The 27846-nt window shown below is 41.5% G+C and overlaps 2 protein-coding genes across 8 annotated transcripts in view; one reads left to right on the plus strand and one right to left on the minus strand.

Moving 5' to 3' along the window:
- Positions 1–315: 315 nt before the first annotated feature.
- ABRAXAS2 (abraxas 2, BRISC complex subunit) lies at positions 316–22461 on the minus strand. Its single transcript, XM_033129853.1, has 9 exons — positions 22335–22461; positions 18579–18669; positions 15181–15217; positions 12971–13037; positions 7639–7829; positions 6668–6787; positions 6064–6148; positions 4425–4539; positions 316–2510 (listed from the first exon to the last, which is right to left on the minus strand). Exons 1-9 carry the CDS (start codon positions 22431–22433, stop codon positions 2041–2043), a joined length of 1275 nt encoding a protein of 424 aa, XP_032985744.1. The 5' UTR covers positions 22434–22461; the 3' UTR covers positions 316–2040.
- A 2312-nt stretch (positions 22462–24773) lies between these two features.
- The window catches only part of EEF1AKMT2 (EEF1A lysine methyltransferase 2), a 69999-nt gene continuing 66926 nt past the window's right edge, over positions 24774–27846 (plus strand). For 3 of the 7 annotated variants that reach the window (XM_033129861.1, XM_033129859.1, XM_033129860.1), the window contains exons 1-2: positions 25946–26064; positions 27779–27844. Coding sequence is in view for 3 of the 7 variants with exons in the window: in XM_033129855.1 (XP_032985746.1) it covers positions 25880–26031; positions 27779–27844 (218 nt within the window). In the remaining 4 variants the exon portion in view is untranslated. The other 4 variants (XM_033129856.1, XM_033129857.1, XM_033129855.1 and 1 more) reach the window with 4 other exon arrangements.

Here is a 27846-nt window from a genome sequence, read left to right on the forward strand (position 1 = left end):
GAGGAGTCTCTTCAAACAAGATCAGTTCTTATGTGAAAGGTACCTTTTGGGAACTGGGAAAGATTCCATTTTATTCTCCCTGATACTCAATTCTCTTGGAGACTTTACACTCAACACATTCTCCTTGAAATCAACAAACATTTTAGTAAATTATGTTCTTGGATTTCCCCTGAAATCAGTCTGACAAAAAATCTATATGGAGATGAGTCTTAATGCCCTTTTAAAAACTGTAGTAAGTCTACTAAGAACTGCCAGAATGAGTAAACTGAGGCAAGACCTTGTCGGGTGCTGAGACAGACATGAAAACAATGGTACCATGATTAAATAAGTTTTTATTGTCACATTTAACTGCTTTGTCCGATATACATTGTAGGTTTCAGTATGGCATAAAAATAAAAATATATTCCTGAATGTCAAAATATGAACAGAGGAGATGGTGATGGCACTTTAAAAAAAAGTAAATTCACAATGGTGCTGAAGCCGCTAGTAGGTAGCGGGTAAGACGGGAACACATTTGCAGACCAAGTGGTCTGCAACATTTCAAACCAAATGGCAGTAGTATAAGGCCAACAAAACTGGGAGAGGAACGAAATACGGACCCCACAGAGTGGCTAAAGGAAAGAACGGCAGTTTCAGCATTGCATTTTTTAGTCCATATTATACTGTCTAGTTTAGTATTTGAACTGGAGCTCAGAGAGTCAACTTTTCTCCTATAAAATGAAACTACTTTTTCAGAACCTGGTTTACACCTCTTTGACAATTTCCTTATGCTTCCCGGTTTTCACTAGTCCAAAGGAAAGGCAGTTCTACTCCAAAGCATTAACTTGGGGGGCTGACCTCCACATAAACGGTCGGTCTTGTCATTTCCAAACCAACAGCCTAAAATGCTCAAGGAAGTCTTTAGTGGTTTCACACATTCTGGGCAAAACTAGAAAACAAGCAGTAATTAAATAAAAACATAAGGGTATCCCAACCGGAAATTTCTACACATTCCACAATTATCCTCCAAATGGCAACTTAAAAAAAAAAAAAAAGTATGGTTATTCTGAGTTAAAATGAATCTCTATTCACCAAGATCCTCAAACAGCTTATTAAATGTCTTTCCTCCACAAATAAAACTAACACTAGGATTTGTCAGAAGATCTGAATGAGTTATATCCCTTACGTATGAACTCAGCTAAATCCAGTGTCTGGAATCTGTCCATCATAAAACTCAGGCCTGGCACATGACTCCTTTCTGTTACCCACTGCTGTGTGTCCTTCATTTAAGCCTCCAGACCAGAGACCATATATGTGGTTAGTGCAACATAGCAGTCACTGTAATTCCACAAAAGAAAAATAAGTAATTTATTTTATGACATACTTATTTGGATGATTACTTACTGGTAATTAGTATTTCTACGTTTTTGTTTTTTTTTAAAGGCAACCATTTTAAGTGACAATACATATCAGGCTAGTAGAAAAAAGTTGAAACAAAGCCCTCTCTTTTGATCTCAGAAAGTCATGCAGACAAGAGAAGGTATATCCGATTTGTTCCAATCAGGCTTCTTGGAATTATCAAAATTTCTTTTCTGGCAAAGATGAATTTGGCTCATCATAGAAAGAAGGTTCTTTGAAGGCTGCTGCTAAACTTGTTTCCCTTTGAAAAAGTAAATTTCAAGGCATGATAGTGCAAGAGGTAAGTTTTTGATTTCTAGAACATTTATAGACTAATTGTGCTTAGTCTCTAATTTCCAATTTATTTTAAAGAACAGAAACTACTTTGATAAGTTTCACTCTGCCTAAATTTACCAGTACATCCATGAATCGCACCAGAATTAGGACAATTTGATTATCTTAATGATTCTGTCGTGACACCTGCCACCGCGTCCGCAGGTGAGGCCCCAGGGATGTGCGGCCCCTCCAGGTTCTGTGCCCAAGGGCTCTCTGGGGAGCCCCGGGATCTGAGAAAGCAGTTCTCCCCCCAGAGTAAGTCCTCAAAAAACTCTCTCAATAAGCGATTAAGAAAACAGTGCTAAGTGGAGAGTTTGTTTTGTTTAGTTAAATCTGGGAGGTCTGAGTGTTCCTGGAGCCCCCGTCGGGATGTGTCATGGGTCGAGAATCTCTTGACTGTGAGTATTCATTATTAGAGGGCTCTGTGGGGTCAATCAAATTTTCATAATCACTGTCGTCTGATTCCTCAACACTGTCTCCCGCTGCTCTCTGGGAAGAAGGAAGGTCTGCTCCACTTCCAGGATACTTCAGTCCGGCACTGCTGGAAGCATAACTGGAAGAGCCCACAGCTTGAGGTCGAGGCATAAAGACACTAGTTTCCATGCGAGAATGGCTCAAAGTACTTTCCTGATTGTTTGGGTGAAAATCAGAATAAGGGGGAGGAGGATCAGAGGCCTCTGCATCTCCAAGTGAACTTCTACCTTCAGCTGCAAACCCAGAATAGGGCGTCCGAGGGCTGAACGCTGCTTCCAGACTTTCAGACGGCATCTGTCTGCTTATCATCGCCTGCTGCAATCCTAGGTGAAAATTGGAAGAAAATTGTAACACTTTCCGTATTTTCCCCACTGTGCTTCTCAATGCATTAAACAGTTAACCTGAATATTCTGGAAAATAGCCACCAAGCAGTGAAATTGATTATTACTAGTAATCGTTTTATATTTGCATAGTACTTTATAATTTACAAAATATTTTTCTACACCTTCATTTATTTAAGCCTCAAAACTGCCTTCTGAAGTATTACTGTCATTATTATTAACATTATTGTTTCCATTACATAGGCAAAGAAACCAGAGTTCAAAAAGGGTGTGACTTCATGAAGGGAACAAGAAGGGGCCGGATATTCAAAAGCGCAGGTCTTTTCACTCTAATCCCTGTGCTGTTTCCTTCACCTGCTGCTTTGCTGACTGTGCTCAAATGCTGTGGGGACAGAAGGACGAAATAAACACTCCTTACCATTCTTGGAAGTCATTTGAACGTGAGTTTTTTGCTTGGCAAACCTCACATCAAAAAACACACTTCTTTACAACTACCTGTCACAGTACATGCATACACCGCTTTTTTCCTTGGAAGTTTAAGAGCCCTTTGCTAGGTCGCCAGTTTTTCTAGGTGCTAGGCCATAATTTTACCACATTTTTATGAATGCTCTGAAATAGCCCCATAGCTATGAGTCAACAGCCTTTAAGTGTTTTTAAAGTACATTTTCATACTCTTACAAAATTCAGAAAAGAATAAGAAGAAATTAAAACCACCCACAATTCTATCACCCAGATAACACTGTTAGAATTTTGGCGAAAAGAGCACAAGATTTGGGGTTAAAAAACATAAACTTTAGGTATCAGGCCCCCGACTTCTTTCCTGAACTCCACTTTTATTATCCAGCCTTGTGTATGTGTTTTGTGTGTGTGTGTGTGTGTGTGTGTGTGTGTGTGTGTGTATTTTAAACTTATCTGAGATCATGTTTATACCATTTTATCATCTAGAGCTTTCACTTAAGATTATATATTGGGCTTTATCCCATGTCATTAGAAAATTCACTTCAATGGCTTTACAATATCCCACTATATAGATACACCAAAATTCATTCAACTATTTTAATAGGTTGTTTCCAAGATTTTAAAATTATAAGGTTGTGATTAACATTCTTGTGCCTAAATCCCTGTCTGCATTTCTTATTATTTCTAGAAAACTGTAACAGTAGAAATGAATATCATTTACCTGGAAATATAAATTACCTTTTAATTGGTTTGCAAATATTCTTATTAAATTAGAAAAGGTTAGCCATGCCCTTTTCTCTTTTACACTTGATATTTTTAAAACTTTGATATTTATAAAACTTTATACGTTTTATAAAGTTTACTTACATGTGTTAAATCTGGTGGCATTGTAGCAAACCTGTCTGTTAAACCGTGCTTCATAGATTCCTGGGTCTAATTCTCATTCAACCAGCTGGTTCCTTAGCTTAATGGTATCTATTCATGCACAGCTACCAATGAACAGACATTTAAAGCCTTTATTGGGACCCTGACTATGAATCAAATATAAAGTTAAAAGAATTTTAAGTGGCGCCTTTATGTGGCTGTAATAGGCAGGCCTGGGGTAACTTAGAAACATCACAGCCACTGTAAGTAGATCACAGTAGTCAACATATGCCCAAGTCTGCATCGATCACTTCTTAGGATTTATTCTAACTTGCTTCAGCCTTTCTACCATTGGTCTTCTTTTTCTTCCAGTTTCAGAGATTTGAGAAGAATACCATGAAAAAACAGTACTTCTCTTCTGGAAAAGCGTGAAGACAAGTGGAGGTCCACTCTCAAACGGCCTAATTTAGAGCTTAATGAATGCAGAAGGATTCATGTAGTTTATCGTATAATTTGATGTTTAAAACCAGACATTCCCTTGCTACTGAACGGTAAAAGTAATAAGAAACTCACTTCTTTCTTGTTCCTTTTCATTTTTCCTCTGAGTGATTTGTCTTCTTAATTTGTTCACTTCTGCCTGACAAGATTCAACAACTCGCTCACTCTTTTCTACATCTGCACACACTGCCTGAGGGAAGAATGACGACAAGAGCATTAGTTTCAGACCCAAGCATAGGCATTCCATCAATAGAGCACTGGTTAGGAATCAACCCTAGGAAAAGCCCAGGTGCCTGATCGACTCAAAAACAGCAGATACACAAGGGAGACAAATCCATGAAGGTTCAGGAGACCAGTACTGTTCTCATACACTGACTTGCTTTCTTAATTGTGTTCAGATGATTACACTATTTAGCTTATAAATTCTTGAAAAATAAGGCTAAAATGGGAAAGATTTCTACTTTCCTGGGATTACTCATTTTTATTGACATGAAAAGAATTTTTGATACCAGTTTAAAGGACAAACAAAAGATAAGACAGGAATGAGATGCTTTCCACTTTTATTTATAACCAACAATCACAAATCAGATCACATAAAAAGATTTATTTAACAGAAACTACTTCTAATTAGGGAGAGCCAAAAAAGAAAGTTGCCGAGTCAAGAGTTAATAAAAGATAACTGTTTGAGATTACATCTATGTAATTTAAGCACTCATACGTGATACAAATGTGATATTGGTGTTCTCAGAGCAGGCCTTATTCAATTGGCAATGAAATGTCTCACAGCCACCTTGAAGTACGTTAGGCAGTGCTGACAGTCTACAAAGAGCATGGTCATGAATTCAGGACAAAAAGCTGTTTTCATTGCACTTTCCTTCCATAGCAGAAATACCAGAAATCTCCAGAAAGCAGGCCGGTCACCAGTGAGGCTGTATGAAGTTCCCTATACTGCTGGGTGTACCATGACCTGAATCTGGAACACCAACACTAGGAATTGCCTGTTGGATGCTTTCTTTCACCCCAGGCTGAACCCAGGCTGCTTTCCTCCTTCTCAGTGGCTAATCTCTTTCCTCCCTCTATTCCTCGGGGCCTTCTTCCCCAAAGTGAGGCTTTCTCCAGGCCTCGGAGGGCTTCCTCAGCTCCATCCACTACTTTCCTCCTTGACCTCAAAGCCTTTTTTGTTTCAGGGTGTAGAGAAGAACGTGGGAAAGCACTCTTAGCGCCTGGCTCAGTATCTGGCTCGGAGGAGACGTTTCCATACATACTTGCTGTGTGAATGAGTAGGAATGAACAGGCTTCCCTGTGACACCCCCTCTCGACCGAGGCACTGGGGGCAAAGTGATTGAACTAGAAGGCAGGAAGCAGGGTGGCTTGTGATGTAGTCTCTACTTAGCATACAACTGATGCGAGTGGTGTTCTTAGCAATCCTTCTTTAAACTCAGATCCATTCCCCAGAAAAAACACTGTTATAAATGGGGTCACACGTACTGAAAGTAGTGGTATTAACACTGTACTTGAGGCACACAGTGAGTGAGACAGGCTTTGGGGGCGGCTGTGGGTAACTACTATACACACCGGACGTTACTTTGGGAAGATACGTTCTGACTTCAGACCACAATTCATTTGTCAGTTGGGAGAGGACCAAAAATAAAAGAAGAATTAAAAGCATTTGGGCAATACAAATAAGATGAAAACTAGGAAATCCATCCGTTACCTGCACCTTCTCCTGAAGTGCATTGTAAACCTGATAAATCGCCCTGATGTCTTTCATTACTCCATCTTTGTCAAAAAAGTCAGTACTGGAAGACAAAAAAGATGTCACAAAGTTATTATAACTGCTATAAACCTGAAAGGCATTTTCCTATCACTTCTACCTTCATCTGACACTTAAACGCTGCAACTCTAAGGTGACAATGTCTCAGCAATAATGCCCCCACTACTAGAATTAAAAGAGAGAGAGAAAAAAGGACCCGCGTGACTAAGACAATTTAAAAAACAATAAAAAGCTATCCATTTTTATAGTGACCACAGTTAGGTTTTAGAATGTCAGAAATACACACTCTGTCCAAACTTTCATATCAATTACAAAAAAAAAAATTGTGGCAAATGATACATAAAAAAAGTAATGATAAAAGTATAATTGAAAAGTATCTTTTCAATAAGAATAAAATTTAGATATATAGTAATGGTGGTCTAGAGAATGAGCTCACTGCATTTTTCAATATCAATTATATCAAACGTGATTTCACATTTCTCCATAAACCTTTTAAATATTAACAAAAGATAAGAAAGCACTCTCATTTGACCTTTCCACTTACCCATGTTCTTTAATAACTTTGGCATAACTTTGAGAAGTATTTGGCACTGAAGACACTTTATACTCTTGCTGGCTGGTGTTGCCGAGGTTGGGAATAGCAAGGGATATCCTTTGATTATACCTGTGGGGAAGATTGAGGGAGATCATGTTAAAAGCACCGCTCTGCTTGGAGAATGGGTTTTGGCAACAGGAGTCCAAGTCTGCATTGGAGAACTAACAGGCTTCACTTCCACAGACAATGCAAGGATGCACGAATTAGCAACTTTTCCACTTCCCTGAAGGGAGAAACTCGACTGTAAACTCTCCGGGGGCAGAGGTCATGTCTAATGCATCTTCTGCGCCCCCACAGTGATGACAGCGCACTGAGCAGGTTGTAAATATTCAAGAAATAGCTACTAATCGATTAATTAATGAAATTTTGCAAATGGCTATTTAACAATTAATACTTATTTTCACTGATGTCGATTTAATGTATTCTATTACAAGTGAATTTCCGGAGGAAAACCTTTCTGTTGTTTACAATAGACACCACAGTCATAGGATTATTTTTTATTTTTGCTTTAACAAGTTCACAATGCAAAACCCTCATTAACCAGCAGGTGGATCAATTTTACAATTCTGTCTTTGAAATCTATGTTTTAAAATCACACTCAGACCTCCAGAGCAATAAAACTGTATTTCTACATAATGGATTATGGAGAAGCAAATGATGATTTCCAGATGTTCATTCCTTTAAGAATTTAGGCATAATTAACATGTTTTGCTAATGCTTCTTGATTTAAAAACAATTTTAATTTATACAACTGACAGGAAAATACCTTCTCTAACTACAAAGAAAACTAGTGAAAAGAGAATTATAAAAGCTTTTCTTTAAAGATGCTATAAAATGCACATTTTCAGAATCATAAATCTGAGTTACTTGTACCAGCATCTTTCCTATTTACGTGAAGCTGGTGGGAACGCTTCCTTTACCTTCGATTTGGTCTAAAGAGAACGTATTCTAAAGCATGAGTGGAGTTGTTGGCGGTGGAGATGAAGCTGAAGAGCAGAAAGACGAGGTCCGGTGCCCCAAGGACGCGGGTGAGCTGCTTGTGGAGAACCTGCTCTCTGTACGACATTTGCTGCTGCGTGTTTCGCCGGAATCTGTACCACCCAATAACTTTCTGCAGAAAAGAAGTGTGAAAAGTTACATGAAGTCTTACAAGTTTAGTTCTGGAGGTGGCCAGACACTTGTACACAAATATCCACAGCAGCTTTCTGTGCTATAGCTCAAAACTGAAAACAGCCCACTGCCCAGCAACAGGTGACTGAGTAAGTAAGCAGTGCTGTAGACACACACTGGACTCCTACTGAGTCGTAAACAGGAACTACTGCTACAAACAACACAGATGAATTCCAAAATAAATACGCTGAGGGAAAGAAGTCAGGCAAAAAAAACAAACAAAAACGTGTGTGTGTGTGTGTGTATATAAATAATAGAATTCTATTCATGTAAAATTCTAGAAAACGAAAACTAATCTATCATGACATAAAGCAGATCGAGCAGACCAGTGCATGACTGGGGACGGGGAGAAGGAGGGATTCAAAACGGGCCCAAGGAGACTGCAGTGATTGACATGGTCGGTTTCATGGGTATATATCAAAACTTCTCCAAGTGTATACTGTAAATATGTGCAGTTCATGGTATGGCAATTATACTTCAGTACAATCATTTGTAAAGTTTAGCTTTGTCAGTTCTAACTACAGGTTAATTAAGCTGGCTCAGTGAATGAAACTGATATGTTCTCTGGAAGAACAGTTCTCATAATGTGGTCTGTGGGCCATCTGGAAGACAGATGACCTGAAACACATCTGGGAGCTTGCAAAAACGCTCCCGGGCCCCACCCAAACCTGCAGAATCAGAACCTCTGCGGGTACAGCCAGGAATATGAATTTAAGATAAGTTCCTTGAGGTTTTTTCTTGTGCATACTGAAGTTTGGAAATCCCTGTTGTAGAGCAAATTATCTTAATTCTTTATTAGAAGGATAATCTTATATAGTATAGCTTCTTTCTTTGAAATATACTCTGAGTGAAAATTCTGTTTTAAGAAGTAAAGGTAGTTTAAAATTGTTCGTGTCACGTTGAAATTAACTGTAAATTTAGATTATGTTTTGGCACTTTCACGTAGGAAGGAAGTGAACCCGCCTTTGCTGAGCCCCTGTGACAAGCCCCAGCTAACGTTGTCACAAGTATTTTCACTAATGATCACAATCACCCTGGGATGTGAGTAACGTTTTCTCCACTGAGTTCAGATCACTGCAGGGAACGCCAGGGAACAAAAAAATAGTGCCTGCCCTCAGGACGACTACTGAACATAAATGCATGACTTCCAAGCATGGTAAAGCAATTAATTCTGATAGTCTTGAAATAAAAAGAAAACCCAAGCATTTCCGACAGTATAAATCTTTTAAAAGAGATATTCTGTCCAAAGTCACAGAGCTAATGAGCAACAGCCAAGATCTGGAACCTGTCTTTTTCCACTGTACATTAACGTTAAAATTCCACATTAGTCACACAATGGTAGTCATAAAAAGTGAAAAGTAGTTTTTCTTTGGGAAAAAAAGGGTAAGAAAAACTATCAACTGGCTGGAGTTATCGCTTCTGAGAACATGGAATGTTAAGCTCGAAGTCTCAGCTCTCTGCATTGAACGCTGGACTCGCGCCACTGCTGGACAGGACGAGTCTCACACGTCCTCTCCATCCTTAGGAAGACCTGAGCTGCCTGGGCACACTGGCTGGTCTCACGAGTCACTCACTGATAAACAGACTCTGGTAGGTGGCTACAGGACGAGTATGCTTTTTACTTCTGCTGATTCTAATTGTTTGAATCTATTTGTATTTTCTGAGAAGCGGGGAACCTTATAAATGTATTTTGGGTATCAACTGGTAGCAACCAACTTATTCATCTGATATTTGCTAGAAAGCATGCTCCCATCATTCCGATCAATGGAAGATAAGATGCTTGGCCACGATGAAGAATTTCCCTAAAACCTCTCTGCTGAAGTTTCACGGACAGTCTTTCACGAAGACGTTCCTCCTTACTCTCTAAGCTAGGCATTCGCTTACATTTGTCATTGTTAGCTTGTGTCTTGGGCCTTAGGATGATATTAAGAAGGCAGTTATATTTATCATTATCTATTTCAAAGCAGATGCTTCCAGAAGGCATAAATCCTCCTGTCACTTGCTTTTTCGGCCTTAGCCCCAACCTGAGGCTTCTGGAAACTTCGTACACAACGTGGACTCGGCCAGAGCAGTAACTCAGCAGGCGACCACATTGCACCTCCTGGGAGTTTCATACCCAAAACATTAGCCTCTGTGTGAAGCCTAACATATATATTTTTAACATTTTAACAATGTTGTAGCTTCTCTATTTGAGAGCCATACTTTCTTAGTAAACATGTTTCTACATATTTTATACATCAAATGCCATTGTGACAAAAATGCTTATTAGCTTATGTTTTCTAATGGATAATTCTAGGACTCAGAGAACTTTTTAAATTACTATGTATTTGTTTTATGAGTTCAACTTATTAATAATTTTCATTCAATTCTTAGAATTTTATATTAAATATTAGATTTGAAGCCTGCCTAGCAAAGAGTTAATTTTTTAAAAGTTCCCATCATCACTTTCTTCAAGAGTTGAGAGTAATAAAATGTTTCCTGTATATCAGGTCCTGTTTAAAGTACACATATATTTAAGCCTAACATTTCAAATGTAGTAATACAATAACCCTTTTGAGGTGAAGACACAATTTTGTACCATTCCTAGGGGAGAAAACCCTAACTAGAATCAACTATAACGCTTTTCAGTCATCTAAATGTTATATATCATCTTTGCTTTTGTGCTGGAAATTTGGATTGCTGAAAAAATCCTCAAAGAGTTTATATTATGTGTAAGATGCCACAGGAAATAAAATGAAATATAAAATATAGTTCCTGCCCTTAACAAATACCATGGAAAAGAAAACATAATTTCCAAATAAATTGAAAAAACAAACTGATATCTTTAATTGCAAAGGAAAACATAAATATTTGTTTTAGCACAAAGGTCTATAAAATCAAAACTGAAGATCAACTTTTAACTTTTTGAGACTTTCGGCCCCAGGAAAAGGAAAGTTAGCTGCAGATAAAAACCTATGATTGGTCTCCTATGTCTCAAAACAGCAAATCCTCTTTTAAATCACCAAAATTAATTTGCAAATGTGTCCCTATTCTACTACTAGAAAAGCTACATAGTAGTTTACATAGTGGAGTCCTTTTTTTCTGTTTCTTTTCAATTATAAAATACAGTTAAAAACAAAACAAAACAAAACAAAACATCAAATCAAGTCTCTTCATCAGCAATGCTCCCCTCCCAAAGTACCCACTTGTCAGTTTGGTTGGCTTCCTTCCAGATCTTTTTCTGTACATTTAAACACTCATTCAGACTTTTGTTTTTACATAAAATAGGCCCAAATTATAATACTTCTGTTTTCATTTAACATTAATTTAGAGCTCTTTGTATGTCATTACATGAGAACGTTTCTTATTCTTTGTAATGACGGCTTCACATCCCATAGTATGGAAGTACCACCATAATTTACTTCATCATTCCCTACTGGTGGACATTTAGATTGCTTTCAAGAGTCTCACCATTAAGCAAAGATGTCCGTCTACACAGGATTAAGAGGCCGGACTGCTGGGTTTAAGCCTTGACTCCGTTACTTGCTGGTGACCTTAACCTTAGTTGCCTCAACTATAAAATGGGATGACAGTAACAGCAATTTACCTCACAGGGCTGTTGCAAGGATTAATGTGTCAGTACCTGCAAAGTGCTTAAAACATGTCCTGGCACAGACTTAAGTGGTCAATAATGCCAGTTTTTTCATGTCTTTGTGCCTAGATGCCATTATTTACTTGGGCCAGATTCCTAGACGTGGCATTACATATTTAGAATTCTGTCACTGCAAAACTCTCCTTCTAAATGTCTGTATCAACTTATATTCCCACCAACTACGGTTTACCCATTTCCCGCAGCCTTGCCAACACTGGATATTAACAATCCTTTGAAGTTTTGCCAATCCGGTGGGCAAAAAAATAGTGTCACGTTGTTTTAATTTGCATTTGCAAGGTTAAACATCTTTTCATTTGTTTCTTGGCCATTTGTGGATTTCATTTTTCTTTTGTGAATTTCTTCTTGATGGTCTTTATTCATTTGTCTCTCACTTTACATTTTTTCATCTATTGTTAAAAAATACTTCCTGGTACTTTTAATATGTAGTGAGTGCTCTACAAAACTGTGCTCCAATAAGAACTTTCATGGAACAAATTTTAGTTTATAAAGTATAATAAAGATTCATTACCTAAAATATGAAAATAAATGGAATGAGGAGCTAAGGCAGTGGCTGGGAGAGGAAGGACAGGCTGCTGAGTGTCTGGAACGTATGCTCTTGGGCAAGTCGCTGAAAATAAGAGAGACAAGCCATGATGCCTACGGCTGCTCTAACTCCCTGTCCCAGGTGGGCAGACAACTGGGTCAGATTCTGCCGTACTGAGCACCGCCTGAGCTTGTTCTCATCCACAAGCCATGTGTTCTTTCTTCTGACCTGTCTGCTATACTTGCATTCTGCCTGTCACCTTACCTGCTCTTCTTTCTGCTTTGACACCCAACAGGGGTACGGAGACTAAGACAGTCCCGAACACTGCACTCTGCCTCCCGATCTCCTTTCTTCTGACAACTCAGGGACCACGTCTAACACTGCACGGATGGTTTCTATCCACAGGTCATCTCGGAAAAGCTTTTTTATAACATGTGCTTCTAAACAAAGGCATTTTGTTTTCTGTTTGACAAGTTCAAAACTTTTATTGGTTCTTTTTTTCCTCAAGTGATGGCTGAATAACCAATCTATTTTTCGGGAATTTATGTACCAGGGTAGAAATTATAACTATTTCATGTGTATTAATTATCTAAAATATTATTTTTTTAATTACAAAGTAGTAAGACAGAACCACCCAGTCAAGTCAACTATTGTTAGTTTTCAGATTACAGTTCCTTTTTATTTCTTCTTCTGATTTTTCCATAATGGAATCATACTATAAATATATAATTTTTTTTCTATTGATATATTGTAAACATTGTCAGATGCCTGCAATTTATCTTTAAAATCTACTCAAGGTAACAGAACTCTCATACATTAACATGAAATTGCGTTGTTCCATTTACATTTCTTTCTGGTGTTAAGCTTGGGTGACGAGATAAGGAGCAATTTCCAAATCAGAACATACCTTTCTCCGATCTTTAAGAATCCTGTCCAAACTCTCTTCGTTAACTTTGCTTGCATAGTCATAAAAACTGGGTTTTTTAAAAAGAGAAAAGAGTATTGTATTAAGATCACATGGTATTGTGACGTGGATATACTAGCTACATGCGTCTATGGGTCATCTAACCCTAAAAATTGGTGATAAAGATATAATTGCTTGTCTTCAATAGGTATATGAAGAGCAACCAATCCAAATGCTTTACGATATGAGGTATCCGAAGCATCAAAGAAAAACTCGAGAGACTGTCACATGCAAAACCTATTACTTCCACATGTGGGAGGCGCTGATAGCAAGTAATTACAAAATACGTGGTTTCAAATGTCTGTGACATGTTTCCTTGTTTCTAAGTATCAATTACTTACAGGGAAAAAAAAAAAAGAACACAGGAGCTGATTTTCTGAGAGATGAAGAAGGGAGATGAACATCTGTTGAACGCTTAACAAGAAACCCAGAGGCATGTTTTCTCCTGTGACCTCACTTCCTTCTTGCCTCAATGCTGGGAGGTATTAGTTCAACCTGACTTGTTGACAAGTCAATAAGTTTTATTCCCATTTTTGTAGGTAAAGACACTGGCCCAAATCACAGAGCTGGTAGTTGGAAGAGTTGAAGCCAGGTCGGGTTAGCTTCAAATCTAACGCACTCAGGCCTGAAATAGACCAAGCCAACTAGGAGCCTGTGGGGAGCAATCCAGGCTTTTCTACCACTGGTCTCGGTGTTAGGAATGCCAGCGCAGCCCCACTCCTCGCACCACCACAAGCCCAGGCGTTATAAGGCAGGACGCAGTACAAGCACCGATTCGGGAGTGAGGAGATACCACCTCCAGCTCAGTTCCGCTTCTCACTGTAGGATCTTGAGCAAGTCTCTTAACCTATCTGACTTCCATTTCCTTTTTGCAAACTAAAGGGTTTGGAATAGACAGATGTTTCTTTCAGCTCTAAGAATTATGAGTCTAGGATTTATGCTTAGTTAGATTCTCATTCTGGTATGACTTTGCTGACAGTGTTGTAAGGAATCCCTGAGAAGTACAAAGCAGGGCACACTTAGCAAAGCTCTGGATAATCAGGGCCAGACAGAGGCACTGTGGGAACCAGGGCCTGAGTCATTTCATCTGCTCGGAGTCTTCTCAAATGACTTGCGGGTCGCTTGTCCTCCCATTCCTCTTTCAGTTCTGTGTAAATCTAAAAGAGATGAGGTTCTCGGCTACTCTGAGGCTTCGCCCACAGGTAGCCATCTGCCATGATGCCAATCCTCTGAAATCAAGAGAAGGTTGGTGTGTATGTGTCGGGGGGTGAACCTGACATAAGCCCCTAGGGGCTTTTGGGTGCAAGGGGGCTAGGTGTTTGGGCCAGTTGAGAATGGGAGAGTGGTCGGGGTGAAGGCCGCAGGCAACACACAGCAGGAACAGCCAGGTGCAAGGAGTTGGCAGGTGTCTAAAGAAGGAAGTGTTGACCAGGAACGCTGAACTGAACTAGTGTGGGCAGCATTGCCAGGATAGCACTGGCCCGGCTTCTGGGAAGGCAGAAGAATAGGGCGCAGGGAGTTCTAAGACACACCGAGTTAACATCAGCAGACCAGCCATCAGGTAGAAGGATTTGGAGCTAAGAACGAAGGCAGAGGCCTGGGTGGTGGTTTGGGGAGCAGAAGTCCTGTGTGTAGAAATACTGGCCTTTTTCTCCCTCACCTTCATCCCTCCACATGTCTGTCATTTGCGTTTTCCCTTCTGAATGTCTCTCCTCCCAGTTTTTTCTTTCTTTCCTTTAGTTGGTCATAATATGCAACTGGTGTATATCAACTTAAATAAACACAGGGAAAAGTTTTATTTTTTTCTTTCCTTACATTTTAAAGTAAAATACTGACCATTTTTTATTTCTCTCTAAAACACCTGTAAATTATTTTATCTACATGTCCTTCCTTCTCCATGAAGAGCCCCTGCTGGGGAGGCTGCCAGGTAGGCGGCTTCCGTTCTAAGTCCAGGTATGCAAGGCTTCCACCTCCCCTGCCTCCCCTAACACGCCGACACACACACCAGGCACTCAGTGAATAAGCGAGTTTGCATACCCTCAGCTGTATTTGTGACTTCACAGTCATACTCAGCTACCGGCCTAAATCCACTAGTTTTTAATCAATTACTATTTTAATAAGAACTAAAAGCAATAAAGAAGGATATGACTTACCTAAAAAGTTTTGAACAAGGCTGATGGTTATGGATTTCTGTAATTAGAAAGAGAAAATACATCTTAGTTAACTCATGTAAAATACAGGCAATTATGAAATAGCCTAAGAATATTTTTTCGCCAAAATCTCAGGCAATAAAATGATATCTTTTGTCTCCCAAATAGGTGCTGTGTGTACGCTAGTGAAGGCAGTATGTCTTCTTAACATTTCAACTCAGGGAAACATTCTCAGAACAAAGAAAACTGGAGAACGAACGTTCTGCTTCCATTTGTCCCTGGATGATGAGCACGCATCTGAAAACTTTTACTCAGGAACATGCAGCTATTGAGCCCTTACTCAATTCTCCTTATTTACACAAAGCACATGAGGAAAAGGTAACCACTGACTGGAAGCATTTCACCAAGGTGCATAAAGGCTGTGAGGACAGCTTGGGGGTGGAGGGCCTTGACCATCCTTCCATCAATAACCCAGCAACGACTCATGACAACTTGGACCAGGTGTTTTGAAGGGGAACGGAGGACACTCTGGAAGTCTAGTAACCCTTTCAAAGACGGCCAGCACCAAGGCAAACTGTTACTTATAAGGCAGACCCTAACGGCTTCTGAAAAGATTGCTGTGATTAACCAGAGTGAATAATTTCTCCAACCTCACCAGGGGGCTTAGGGTCTGGGCTGCTTTATAAGACCATGAGGCTAATTAACCATTCAATTCTATTAATAACATTCTCCTGGACAAAAACTCATTACCTGCTGTTTAAAATGTCACAGCCCAGAGTTACAGGCTGCGATCTTAACTCAATTAAAATTAAACCACAGCCCTAAAAGACATGGGGCGCTTAGTGTCTGTACTGCTAGTAATGCTGCCAAAACACACACACAGATGCAATACTTCCACAGGAAAGAAAAGTTCATTTGCCTAGAATGGCTGTTGACATAGTGATACAAATAAGAAAACCTCTAGGGGGAAGCATCTAGAAACATTTCCTTCTTTTATCACCAAAAATGATACAGTATGCCCTCATAAGTTATTTCAGATACTTTTAGCAATTACAATGTGGAACATCTGTAGCAAAATCACGACCTAAAGTTCAGGGAAAAGAAAGAAAGCGCATCATCCACTTTAAAGGAAAGAATATTTTGTTTAAGAAAATCCCTAGAGTAAATTCTGAACTCTGAATACACCTCCTGTCATCAATCCGCCCCAGCAGACTTCCTTCATGATTTACAACCTGGATTAGAAGCACACTAACGATACGCTCTGGATAGCATGTGGTGTTTCCTGAACAAGTGAAAGCCTTCTCACACAAGATTTTTTGCAGTATCTAACTAAGCGCGCCATGGAGGAACAATGTGATGGTCTCAAATACACTAGAGCTGCAGATCAGAATGAAGTTGGCGGGCGCATCGCCTGACAGGTGGCCCTCTGGTAGGAGGCAGAGGCAAAGGCAGCCTCGCCTGGGACCCCAGAGTTGCCCACACCTCCAGAGCTCACCCACGTGGTCGATTCCTCTTCATGTACGTGTGGCGCCTCTGTACACACGTCGTTACAAAGCCCCACCGGGAGGGGCTGCTGTTCTTGCTCATCTGATCTCTGCTTCTCCTCCTGCTGGGTGAGCCGAGCAGCTCCTCTCCTTCCTCCTTCTATTCTTTCCAGTAACTGCCACGACAGCACCTCATTAACTAAGGCAACTCTCCTGGTGTCTCCTTCCTAGAACTGAGGGTGGCGGCTCTGCTTCTAGTGAGTTAGCACTACTTTTTAAATTAACATGTAAAAAGTAATAATGAAAAAAATATAAAAAATGAAAAAATAAAAAATAAAATAAAACTAACATGTATTCAAAACACTATGCAGACACTTTGTGTCCAAAACATGATATTCTACACAAATTCCTCCTTATTGTACAGAATCAGATAAAGGGCCTGTGCATGGATTCAGGCATTTTTCAAAAAATAATACATTTGGTCCATTTATTTTACTTAAAACATCTTATTCTGGAAGTTAAGCTATGCCAGAAAATGTCTTCCCATTACGGGTATGGAATACTACTCACGGCACTTTACCTAATGCGTGGCCTTTCAATCCAGGTTTTCCAGAGTCCCTGGTCTACATTTTCTAATACGGATTTTTAAAAATTTTTAATTATAGTTGACATACTTGAAAACCCAAATGCAAACAATAAATAACTGCACAGATGTCCAACGAAACCCAATTCCCTATTTCAGAATTTTAAAGAGTTAAGCAAAACAAAAAACCTCAATGAGAGAACAGCTCAAGGAGAGAGTTCAGTCTCTTGTTTTCTCCCAAGCCTAACCCCATCTCAGTCCTCACCCTGGCCCCCCAGTTCATATACCAGGAGGCCATCAGAACAGGCTTGAAGGTGACAACTTGGCCCCAACATGAGCTGGCCTTCCGGCAGTATTTCCAACCACTCTCCTTCACACAAACTGTATTTTAGTCACAGAAATAGGCCAGATCTCCTGGAAGTTTTTTGCACTCCTGGCTGTGTTCCTCTGAACGGACCACCCACTGGCCCTGAGTAGTTCACCTCCTTCGTGACGTCTTTACTGATTTCACCCACTAGCAGCTTTCTTTTTTTCCCCCCAACTTATGGGATTTCCTTCGTCCCTTTCTTACATCACTCTTCTTGCACTGTCTGGTATGTGTGGACACTCGTCTTATCCTCCCCACACTCCTGGAAGGAACGGATGTGTCTGGATATTCATTCCTCTCTTTGCTTAGCACCTGCGTCACACTTCAACCAATGTTGGCTGCATAAGTGAATAAAATGTTCCTTGCTTTGTTCCGAGTATCACGATGTGCTGTTTGATGATATGCTCAAAGTGAAGCTGAAAGGACTATGATCCCTATTTATGAAAAAGAGACTAATCCAACGAGAGTAACTGCATCTATAAATACTCCTTCATCTTCCCCAACAAACTCCCCCAAATTGACTGAGTTATTCCTCAGAAGGCTGTAGAGACTTAGCAAGAATCTCATGCAAATAAGTGTGAACATCTTTGCCGGATCCCTCCAGGAAGGACCAGCACAACACATCCTTTCATTATAGTGGGAGGTGATGGTGGCAATGGGGACAGCCTACTTTGCAAATTTGACGTACACAGTGGTTCTGAAGCGACCGTCAAGTACAACAGTACATAGCGACTCAGTAAAAGTCAGAGCACTTAGTGGGTAAGGGAGAGCTTTACAGCTATGCACGATGCTTTTACACTGACTTATAAAAACATTTCAGGTCATTTGTTAGTGCACATAATTTGCATTGTGATTTTAGTGGTTTTCTACATACTCTTCTAATCTTTTAGATTAAAATCAGTTAAGGGTCAAAGAACAAACAGTAGATATACAAAAAGAGTATTTCTAAGGTCAGCGATAAACTTACCAATTACTTGCAGAAATTCTGTGTTGCTGATTTGCGAGTCACTAATGCTAAAGGTTTCCTCTTGTCTTACCTCTCCCAGCAAAAATCCTTCCTGAAAGCAATAAAAGAGAATAGTTGCAGACGAAAAATAAAGATGATTTTCACTGGAATTAAGAGGAATTGAGGATATTATAATTTTATAATAATTTTAACAATAATCCAAATAAGCTTGCTATGTAAACTACTATTCTATAAACCACGTAAGACTAAAGCAATCTGAGATCTATCTATTAACTGGATTGTTCGAAAAAAGGATTCCATACAAGATGAAATATTATTTTAATCCCTTCAGGTCTTTTTTTTTTTAAGTAAAAATGAGTAGAGTGAATTCATCACCTAAGTGATACTAAGTCTAATAACCAATGTCAAAAAAGCTCAGAAAGCAGGAATATTCCAAGCTTGTTTTCTTGAAAGAGCATACAATTTATTTCATTGTTTTAAAAACACTGCTAATGATAAAAGGATAAAGAAGTTAATGATGCACAACTAATTGCTCTTGTAAAGGCTGGAGTGGGAAATTAGGATCTCAATAAATAAATTCCTATCACTCACATGAAAACCTTTCTTTACTAACCGCAGAGGTTAGTTTATTTGCACCTTTGGACAACACACGCCACCACAATCAATTCTGGATTACTCAGCAGCTAACCCACTGTTTCAGTACTTGCTGTCATGTTCAGCACAAGCAGCTGGAGGACATTGACCCTAAATGTCAAAATAACTTCCCTGTAGCGGGTAAACAGATAGTTTGTTCTGGAACCTCTGTCCCCAGATACCCACATGGCTTACTCCTTCCCTCCATTAGGCTCTTTACTCAAATGGCACCTTATCAGAGAGGCCCTCCCTGGCCAGCGTAACAGAAACCACATGTGCCAGGCACTCTGTCCCCTTTACTCTGCATTCTTTTTCTTCTGAGTCTTCTCACATATTTATATGAACAAATAAATGCCTATCCTCCAATAAAATGTAAGCTCCATGAGAGCACGAACTTTGTGCCTAACACATAGTAGGTGTCCCATAAATACTCGTTGAATAAATTTGTTGAAACAACGCACTGTACTATATATACCTTTCTATTCTAAGATGATCTTTTAAATCAATTAAAGAAGGTTCCTAGTTTAAGAACACTACCAGTTGGAATAAGAAATCTGAGGAGGTGAGGAAGGAGCGATGCTTTATAGCACAGCTTTTGTATTGGATTAGGGGGGTGGAGTGTCCTAAAATCCCAAATCATCATGCACAGGGCATTTTGCAAACTTGAGTAATATAGAGACCCACTCAGAAAAAAGTTCTCTCATAACTGAAAGAGTGCCTAGGACTTGAGAAACATTGACTAAGGAAGCTTGTTTTATCTTATGAAAGTTGTTTCAGTTACAAGTTCTCACTACAAAAGAGAAACTTTGTAACAGGTTAAAAAATGTTTTTTAATCAAAGTGAAAAAAAATTAAAATTCCTACAAAAGTTTAGATCTTAAGAACATATCTACAGATTCCTATTGTCCAATCTAGAGTTGCCGGATTTAGCAGATACAAATAGTTAAATCTGTATTTCAGACAAACAACAAGTAATTTTTATGTAATATTTGGGATATACTTATACTAAAAATTTATTTATCTGAAATTCAAATTTAATTGGGTGCCGTATATTTTATCTGGCAGCTCTACTGCAGTCCTCGGTTTGAAATAGTGAACAGTGACATCAAGACATTCTAAAGCCAAGTATAAAATGAATGCTTATTTATATCTACTGTTCTGGGATTGTTTGTTACTTTATAGCATGAGTAGGCAAACTATAGTGTGTGGGCTAAATCCAGTCTAATGCCTGTTATTGTACAGCCCACAAGCTAGGAATGCTTCCTACACTTTAAATGGTTGAGAAAAAATTAAAATCGGAATAGTAGTTCATGATGTGAAAATTATATGAAATTCAAATTTCAATGTGCCTAAATAAAGTTTGTTGGAAACAATCACCCTAATTTACTTATTGTCTATGGTGGTTTTCTCCCTACAACAGCAGAGTTGAGTAGCTGCAACAGACAGCGCATGGCTCCCAAAGCCTAAAATACTTACTATGTGGCCCTTGACAGAAAAAGTTTGCTAACTCCAACTCTATTAAACTAATATCTTGCCTGGACAAAACCAGAATGTACTGCAAAAGCAAATTCTTGGTTCTTCAACTTTAAAATATATAAAAGTGAAATTACTTTAAAGTATTCTACACATATAATTGTAGCAAGGTTAATATAAACAGGTATGGTAATACACAATACAGACTATTGTCATTGGTGAAAGTTTCCATGAAGTCTAGCAGCATACCAGCCACAGTGTAGATATTAAAGAGCTAGCTCTTGAATTCAATTAATAACAATCTAAGTAACATGGCTTTCTCACTGCAATTTGTAGAAAAACTATCCACTTTTCAACAGGTAGCTGCTTATTTTAAAAATAATCTTGCCTTACACATAAACTGTGAGATTAGATTAGCACTCCAAAAACTAGAGAGGTTAAGAAGCATTCTTTAAACCAGATTTAATACTTCCACGGACACTAGGAGTATCACAAACCACCTATATATGGAACTTTATTACATTATTAAATAGCTGGCTGCAGTATCAAAGGCCTTCGTGTCCAGAGACAGGAGCGGCCACTGGAAAAAAACATATTGTGTATATTCTTATCATTCATCTCTACCATCAGTACTGGAGACATGAAAGGTACATTAACGTAATGCCATCGAATTTACTAAAGGAATCCCCTCTCTGTGAAATAAGTTTTTTATTAATGGAAGCTAAGATTGCTAACAGCAAACCAAATCCAGTTCCTTCTTCTGCATTTTGCTTTGTAATGCCAACCACAAAACCCTCCACACTTGTTTACTGAACGTGAATAATTCACTATTAGCATCATTTAAAATAACCCCCCAATTTGGTGGGCAAATTAATCACGTGTTTACAGATTTTAAAAATTATCTGGTTTCACAAGTACTTTCCATTTAGAGGTGAGGGACATTAAAAGACAATCCGAAAAATAAAGACATTGAAGCAGACAGGCTGTGCTCCCTCTGTGGGCTCCAACGCCTATGTATTTCCGATCACTCATACGCAGGCCTATCACTTCCCTATTTCACCGCGCCTTAGTTCCGTGGTCTTAGAACATTCGCCAAGGAACTACAGACACAACTTCAAGGCAAGTAGACCCTACGCCTAACACTCCTGTTTACATTCTCCATTTTCCATCGAGGCGAAGAAAACACACGATCGTATCTAACAAGTATGAATAGTGACAGCATGGTTTCCCTCGTCGCACCCCACGACAACCTGTGAGACGAGCGGGCGGGGCTGGGAGCCTCGGCTCCTTCCCGACCCCGGGCACCCCTCACAAGCCTAGAAGCCTGACACCTAGGGAGGGGCAGGCGCCCGGTTTCCCCAGAGCGACTCCTGACACTGCCGGCGGCCGCCCCGGACAGCTTTGCTAAACCGGAGACTGCTGTCCCAGGACGGTTGGGCGGCGGAAGGCACCGAGCGAGGGGGCCCAACCCGGGGCCGAAGGAGTCCCGAGCAGCAGGAGCTCGCCAGGGGCAGGAGCAGCCCGGGTCACCAGCTCCTCGGGTCGGCCAGGGAGCCCGGGGGGTGGGGGAAGCGAGCCGCGAGTGGTCCCGGCTTGGCCCGAGACGGAGGCTGGAGGCCCCAGCAGCCACGGCGCGGGACCCGGCACCTACGTGGTCGGCGTTGCTGTTGGCGCTGTGGAAACACACAGCGCTGAAGGTGTAGCCCGAAATGGAAGCCGCCATGATGGAAATCTCCAACTCCCCCATCATGCCCCGCGGAGGGCACACAGCCTTCCGGCGGGCCCCGCCCATTGGCATCCTGGGAAATGAAGTCTTCGGCGGGCGAGGCCAGGTGGCCGAAGCGCCCGGGAACGAGGGCTGAGAAGGGCAGGTTTACGCGATCAGAACGACTCCCGCAGTGTACCTTCCGGTGGGTCTCGCACCCAGCACATCCCAGACATTGCCTCTTCTGGATAGCCCTTGATAGTTGCGCAAACCGTTTTTTTCTTTTTGCAAATAAAACGATTAGTATTAAAGGCGAACATTTGCCGCACTCAATTGGGGATGGAAGGAGTCAGATGATTCAGGCAATTGTGTGGTTTTGTGTTTGATACAGAAGTATGATGATTTCCAGTTCCACATGACCACTCTGGCTGCAATGTCAAGAACACAGGGCCGGGGAGAGAGAAGGCAGTATTACAGTAGTCCAGAAGCTGGATGTCGGTGGCTTGGGGGTGCTTAGAACTGAAATGGTGGTAGCAGTAAAGGTAGTAAACAATTGGATTCTGGGTACAAAAGAACACAAATTTAATGAAAACTAAAGAGGATAAAAACATAAGTAATACATAAAAGTGGAAATAAACTAAACGTTAGGAAACGCAGGAGACCAATTAAACTTTCTAATCACTCTTCTTCAATTATTCAGTCTTTCTGGCTCAAAACAGGGCTCTTGATCTCCCGCAAAACTCCTTCTACCACACTCTTTCCAAGCTCAGTAAACAGAACTGTTTTCTGACTGTTGCCGAGGACAACCTTGGAATTATTCTTGACACCCGTCCTTGGTTAGCAGTCTTCAAAATATACCAAATACTCAGAAGCTGTTGCAATGGCCCCAGTGAGCTGTGAGCTTGAGTGACCCAAAGGAAGGTAGAGTGGTGGCGACAGGATTGAAAAATGCCCCTGGGCCAAGAGACCAGAGGAGACCAGGAGGAGCTGTGCAGGGAGAGTGAGGGAAGGACAGGATGATGCTCTGCCTTGGGTGTCTGTGGGACGGTCAGAGGCCACCTGAATATAGAACACGGGGAAGAGAGGGTTGGGAAGTATGGGGGCTGAGGGAGAAGGATGTGCAAGACAGTTCGGTTTTGAACAGATTAAATGTAATGTAACATCTAGGCATCTGCAGTAGAAGTGTGGAGCTGAGGGTAGAGGATGGAGTTGGAAGTCACTAGTAAGAACTATAACTAACATTTACTGAGCACTGATTATACGTCAGGCTCTGTTCTAAGTTCTTTACATGTACAGTGGGTTAACTTATTGAATCTTCCTAAAAACCCTTTAAAGTAGACACATTTTAACAGTCATTTTATGGCTTTAAACTCATTTTTAGACGCATTTCATGGCTCAAACTCCATCAAGCACGTAAGATTTTACAGGAATTATTTAATCTCTACAGCTGTTCTATTCCATAGTCACTATTATTATCCTTGTTATAAGGATGGGCAAACTGAGGACCTGAGAAGTTAAGGATTTTGCCCATGGTCACATATAGTAAGGCCAGGGCTCAAAACCTGGCCGTCCAACTTGTGACGGGTGCCTAGCTCCCTTTTTCAAAGGCTCACTTAAGAGCAGGTGGTACTGGGGAGAAAAGGAGGGTTTTCAAGAAGGGTATGCTAAGTGGTATTGATAGCTACAGAGGATCAAAGGAGGTGAAACCTGGAATTTGACTCTTGGTTTACCAACTGGGAAGTGGTTGAGAAACCTTGAAAGCACAGTTTCAGAGAAGCTGTCGGTGAGCAGGGTTCCCGGCTGCAGGAATTAATAGAGTGAGGAGGAGACAGGCAACCCAGAGTACTTGCAGAGCCTCCCTCCTGCCTCATGTTAAGGGGTGCCCCGCAGGAAGGATTGTGAACCTTGGCACATCCTGGCTTCTCCCTGGTGATGGGCAGCTCTGCTGGGACTGAGCTTCTCCACCCCACCAAGAATTCGTTGCCCTGGGTGACCAGAGGTGGTGTTCCACACAGCCTTTAGGACTAAACAGCCAGAGTACTCCTGGAGCCAGAGAAGGAACTCTGTATAAACCGTGAGTTTTTCCAGGGCTCGATACCAACAAGTGTTTATAGCATTCATCACACACAGCAAAAACAACTTATGTGTTGGCAAGACATCAGCTTGCAGACAGCCTTATCTTTCATGGCTGCCTCTTAATTATAACCTAAAACTTTTTAAGTCCCACTCAGTCACATCCAAACTTGCTTTCTCTAGCATCTAGAGTCTAGAAATGATGAAAACAACCAGGGCAGCACTAATTGGCTATGGCATCCGGCGGTTTTATTGCTCTGTAATAACGTTACTTACTCTCTTTCGTGGGTTCTTTAATCACTGTACACATGGACTCCCATCTGTCTTTTACTGTATTTTACTGCTGGTAGTTGCCTGACGATCTGGAATGTTTTGTATAGGAGGAGATGCACATTCCGTCCTCAGTCCTAATTGGGATTTCTGGGAGCTGGAAAGGCAACACTTGATGTCCTTAAGCTCTAGGGGCTGTTACTGGGCTTCTGTCCACCCAGTCAACAGAAACGTGGCCTAGGAAACATTCCTTTTGGTTGGAAGACAGCCTTGCTAGGGGGCCTTTGAGATCCTTGCCTAGGACATTGGATCCCCAGTCTTTCATTGCTGCTACAGATACCCCATACCCCAAGACCTTTGGGGGCATAAGATCTCTTCTGCTGGACTGCAGAACTTCCAACTGCAGTCAGACCAAGAGGCAGAGGAATTTCAGGTTCACTGGTTGGCAGCAATCTTGTAGAACATGTCACCATCTATTTCGGGCGCGGTACAGGTGAGGAAACTGACGCACACAGAGGTTAGGAGTGTCAGGGCCAGATGACCGGTGAGGGGTGGAGATGACAGTCATCCCGGGATCTTAATTTACTCAGCACTCTTTCTTCCACAACACTCTGATCCCCGTGATTGGCGTATTTTAGGGGTGGGCGTGGGGTCGTAGGGCTTTCGTTTCTTTGGGCATACATTCCCAGGTCCACCTAGTGACGTCAAGTCAGAAGGGGCCAGAATGTTATTTACAAGGCGGAATGCCAGCCACACATGGAATTAGACGGAAGCCAAATGCTTCTCAGATCTGCTCACGACGTGGAGAGATCAGGTGATTGTGCGTTTGGGTTGAGCAGTGTCGGCTTCAGGTTTTCAGTGTGGCTTCTCCACCGCCAGTCTTTTTTCCAAAATGCAATTCCTTACCAACAGTCTCCAAATATAGTGGCGCTTAGGCGGGCATGTCGAGGTAGGGGGTGCATCTGACACTGGCTGGAGGGGCGGGGGAGGGAGGCGAAGTCTAGCCCGGCCCCCGCCTGCGTTTGGGGACCGGGACTAGGACGAAAGCGGAGCCCGGACCCCTCGCGGGCCGGGAGCAGTAGAGAGGGCGACCTCCCACTGCCTAGAGGCGCCAACACACACGTCCGCTCTGCCCGCGCCACGTCTCTATGGCGGCCCAACGGCTGTGTGGGGAGGCGAGCGGGATGAACGAGGGCTCTGGAGGCGGCGGCGGTCGCTGCGGCGGGATCGCGGTGCGGTTCGGCGGGGTCAGTCCCGGAGGGGATGGCTTCGCCCCGTCCGCGCTGGGGACCCGAGAGCAGTGAGTGTGACGCGGCCCTGATTGGGCCTTTGGGTAGGGGACCGAGGGATGGGGCCCCGGGGGTCCCGGAGGATGGGGAGCGCCTTGGAGGCGTGGCGGGAGGAAGCCTAACGGGCCGTCTTGACCGAATGTAAGGGATATTGGCGAGATGGAATCCCGAGGGGCCACCCTTGGGACCATTAAGAGGCATTTCAAGGGGTTGATACTCCCTAAGGGACTCGTGGGTCTCAGGACCGGCGCTGAAGATCTTGCGGAGGCCCTGTAGGGTCCTGAACCTCCGGGGCAGGCTTGGGGGGCGAACGGGGGGAGGACGGGGCTCACGAACCGGGCTGCTGGGCGAGGGGAAGAGCTGAGGGCAGAACTGCTAGGCCGGGGGCGCTGAAAAGGCTTAGGAGACGCGGTAGGGATGTGGGAGCTGGAGGGGGTGGTGTGCAGGATGGCATGAGGAGGGGGCGAGGCGGTCACCGGGCATCTCGGGGTCGGAGAAAGTGATCTGACCTAAGACAGATGCTCAGTAATTAATGAATGAATGAATAGGTGGGTGAATGAATGAGTGTGGGGAAAGGTAAGGATGAGAGGTAACTTGGAGAGGTGAGAGGGAGTAGGGATTCCAGAAAGATGGAGTAGGAAGAGGAGGCAAATGGTGGGGGAGGCAGAACTGGACTTAAAAGGAGTAAGAGTAAATCTTAAACTGAAAACTTAGGTAGCATTGAAGCAGAGCTTAGCTTTGGTGAGTTTCATTGTGGGTAACCACTGTAGTGGTAGAAAATCCTTGTTTGCCCATTTTAAACTGAAATGTGCTGTATGACACTCTGCCTGTACAGTCAAGTTTCGGACTTGTGTTTGGAACTAAAGAGTACTTGACTAAATACTTCTTTGTATTTTTTTAAGCTAAAACAGCGTTTTTATGTGTCAGGTATTGTTCCTAAGTGCTTTACGAGGTGTGATCAAAAACTATGGTGAATGTTTAAATTAAAAAAATTATTACAGTAAAAGACGTATTGCCATTAACCCCCTCAAAACACTCCCCCTTGCTTTGAACACACTTATCACATCATTCTTGCCAATTTCTGAAGCAGTTCTGGAAGTCCTCTTTCGTGAGTGTCTTTATGAGCATTTAAGAAACGATGTGCTTAGAAAAGGGCCTGAGAAATGAGCAAACCGTTTCATCCTCCATCATAACGCTTCATGTCACACATCGCTTATTAGGTATGGCGATTTCTGTCAAATAAAAACATTACGGTGTGTCCTCATCCACCTTGTTCACCGGATCTGGGATCTGACCCCGTGTGACTTCTGGCTCTTCACCAAAGTCAAAATGACCATGAAAGAAGAGTTTTGAATCGATTCAGGATTTCTAGGCAGCCACAACAGCGCAACTAAAGACACTCATGAAAGAAGACTTCCAGAACTGCTTCAGAAAGTGGCAAGAACGATGGGATAAGTGTGTTCGAAGCGAGGAGGAGTATTTTGAGGGGGATTAATGGCCATGTGTCTTTTACTGTAATACATTTTAAAAAATTTAAACATTCACTGTATTTTGTGATCACAATTTGTACATGTGTAAACTTACTCTGCTTGTCCATAGCTTTCATTTTTTCAACACAAAGATGTTAAAGATTGAGCTATGTGCCACTTATTGATAACACTATTTTAAACATCTGTCAGATATCTCTGTAATGTGTTAGAAATATACATCTAATTCATACAGTTTAATTAAAGAATCTTGCTTTGCATTTGATTGTAGTTGGGATGCTGTCTATGAGAGAGAACTGCACACTTTTCAAGAGTATGGAGATAAAGGAGAAATCTGGT

This window comes from Rhinolophus ferrumequinum, chromosome 16, assembly GCF_004115265.2.
Source record: "Rhinolophus ferrumequinum isolate MPI-CBG mRhiFer1 chromosome 16, mRhiFer1_v1.p, whole genome shotgun sequence".
Classification (NCBI taxonomy): domain Eukaryota; kingdom Metazoa; phylum Chordata; class Mammalia; order Chiroptera; family Rhinolophidae; genus Rhinolophus; species Rhinolophus ferrumequinum.

Bases quoted from the DNA above. Each gene is read 5' to 3' on its own strand.
- ABRAXAS2 (XM_033129853.1), bottom strand. From the start codon at position 22,433: ATGATGGGGGAGTTGGAGATTTCCATCATGGCGGCTTCCATTTCGGGC. The intron at 15,218-18,578 runs GTAAGTTTATCG...TTCTAATTACAG, and splicing joins AGAATTTCTGCAAGTAATTG to AAATCCATAACCATCAGCCT. The intron at 4,540-6,063 runs GTAACGGATGGA...TTCTTCCCTCAG, and splicing joins CACTTCAGGAGAAGGTGCAG to GCAGTGTGTGCAGATGTAGA.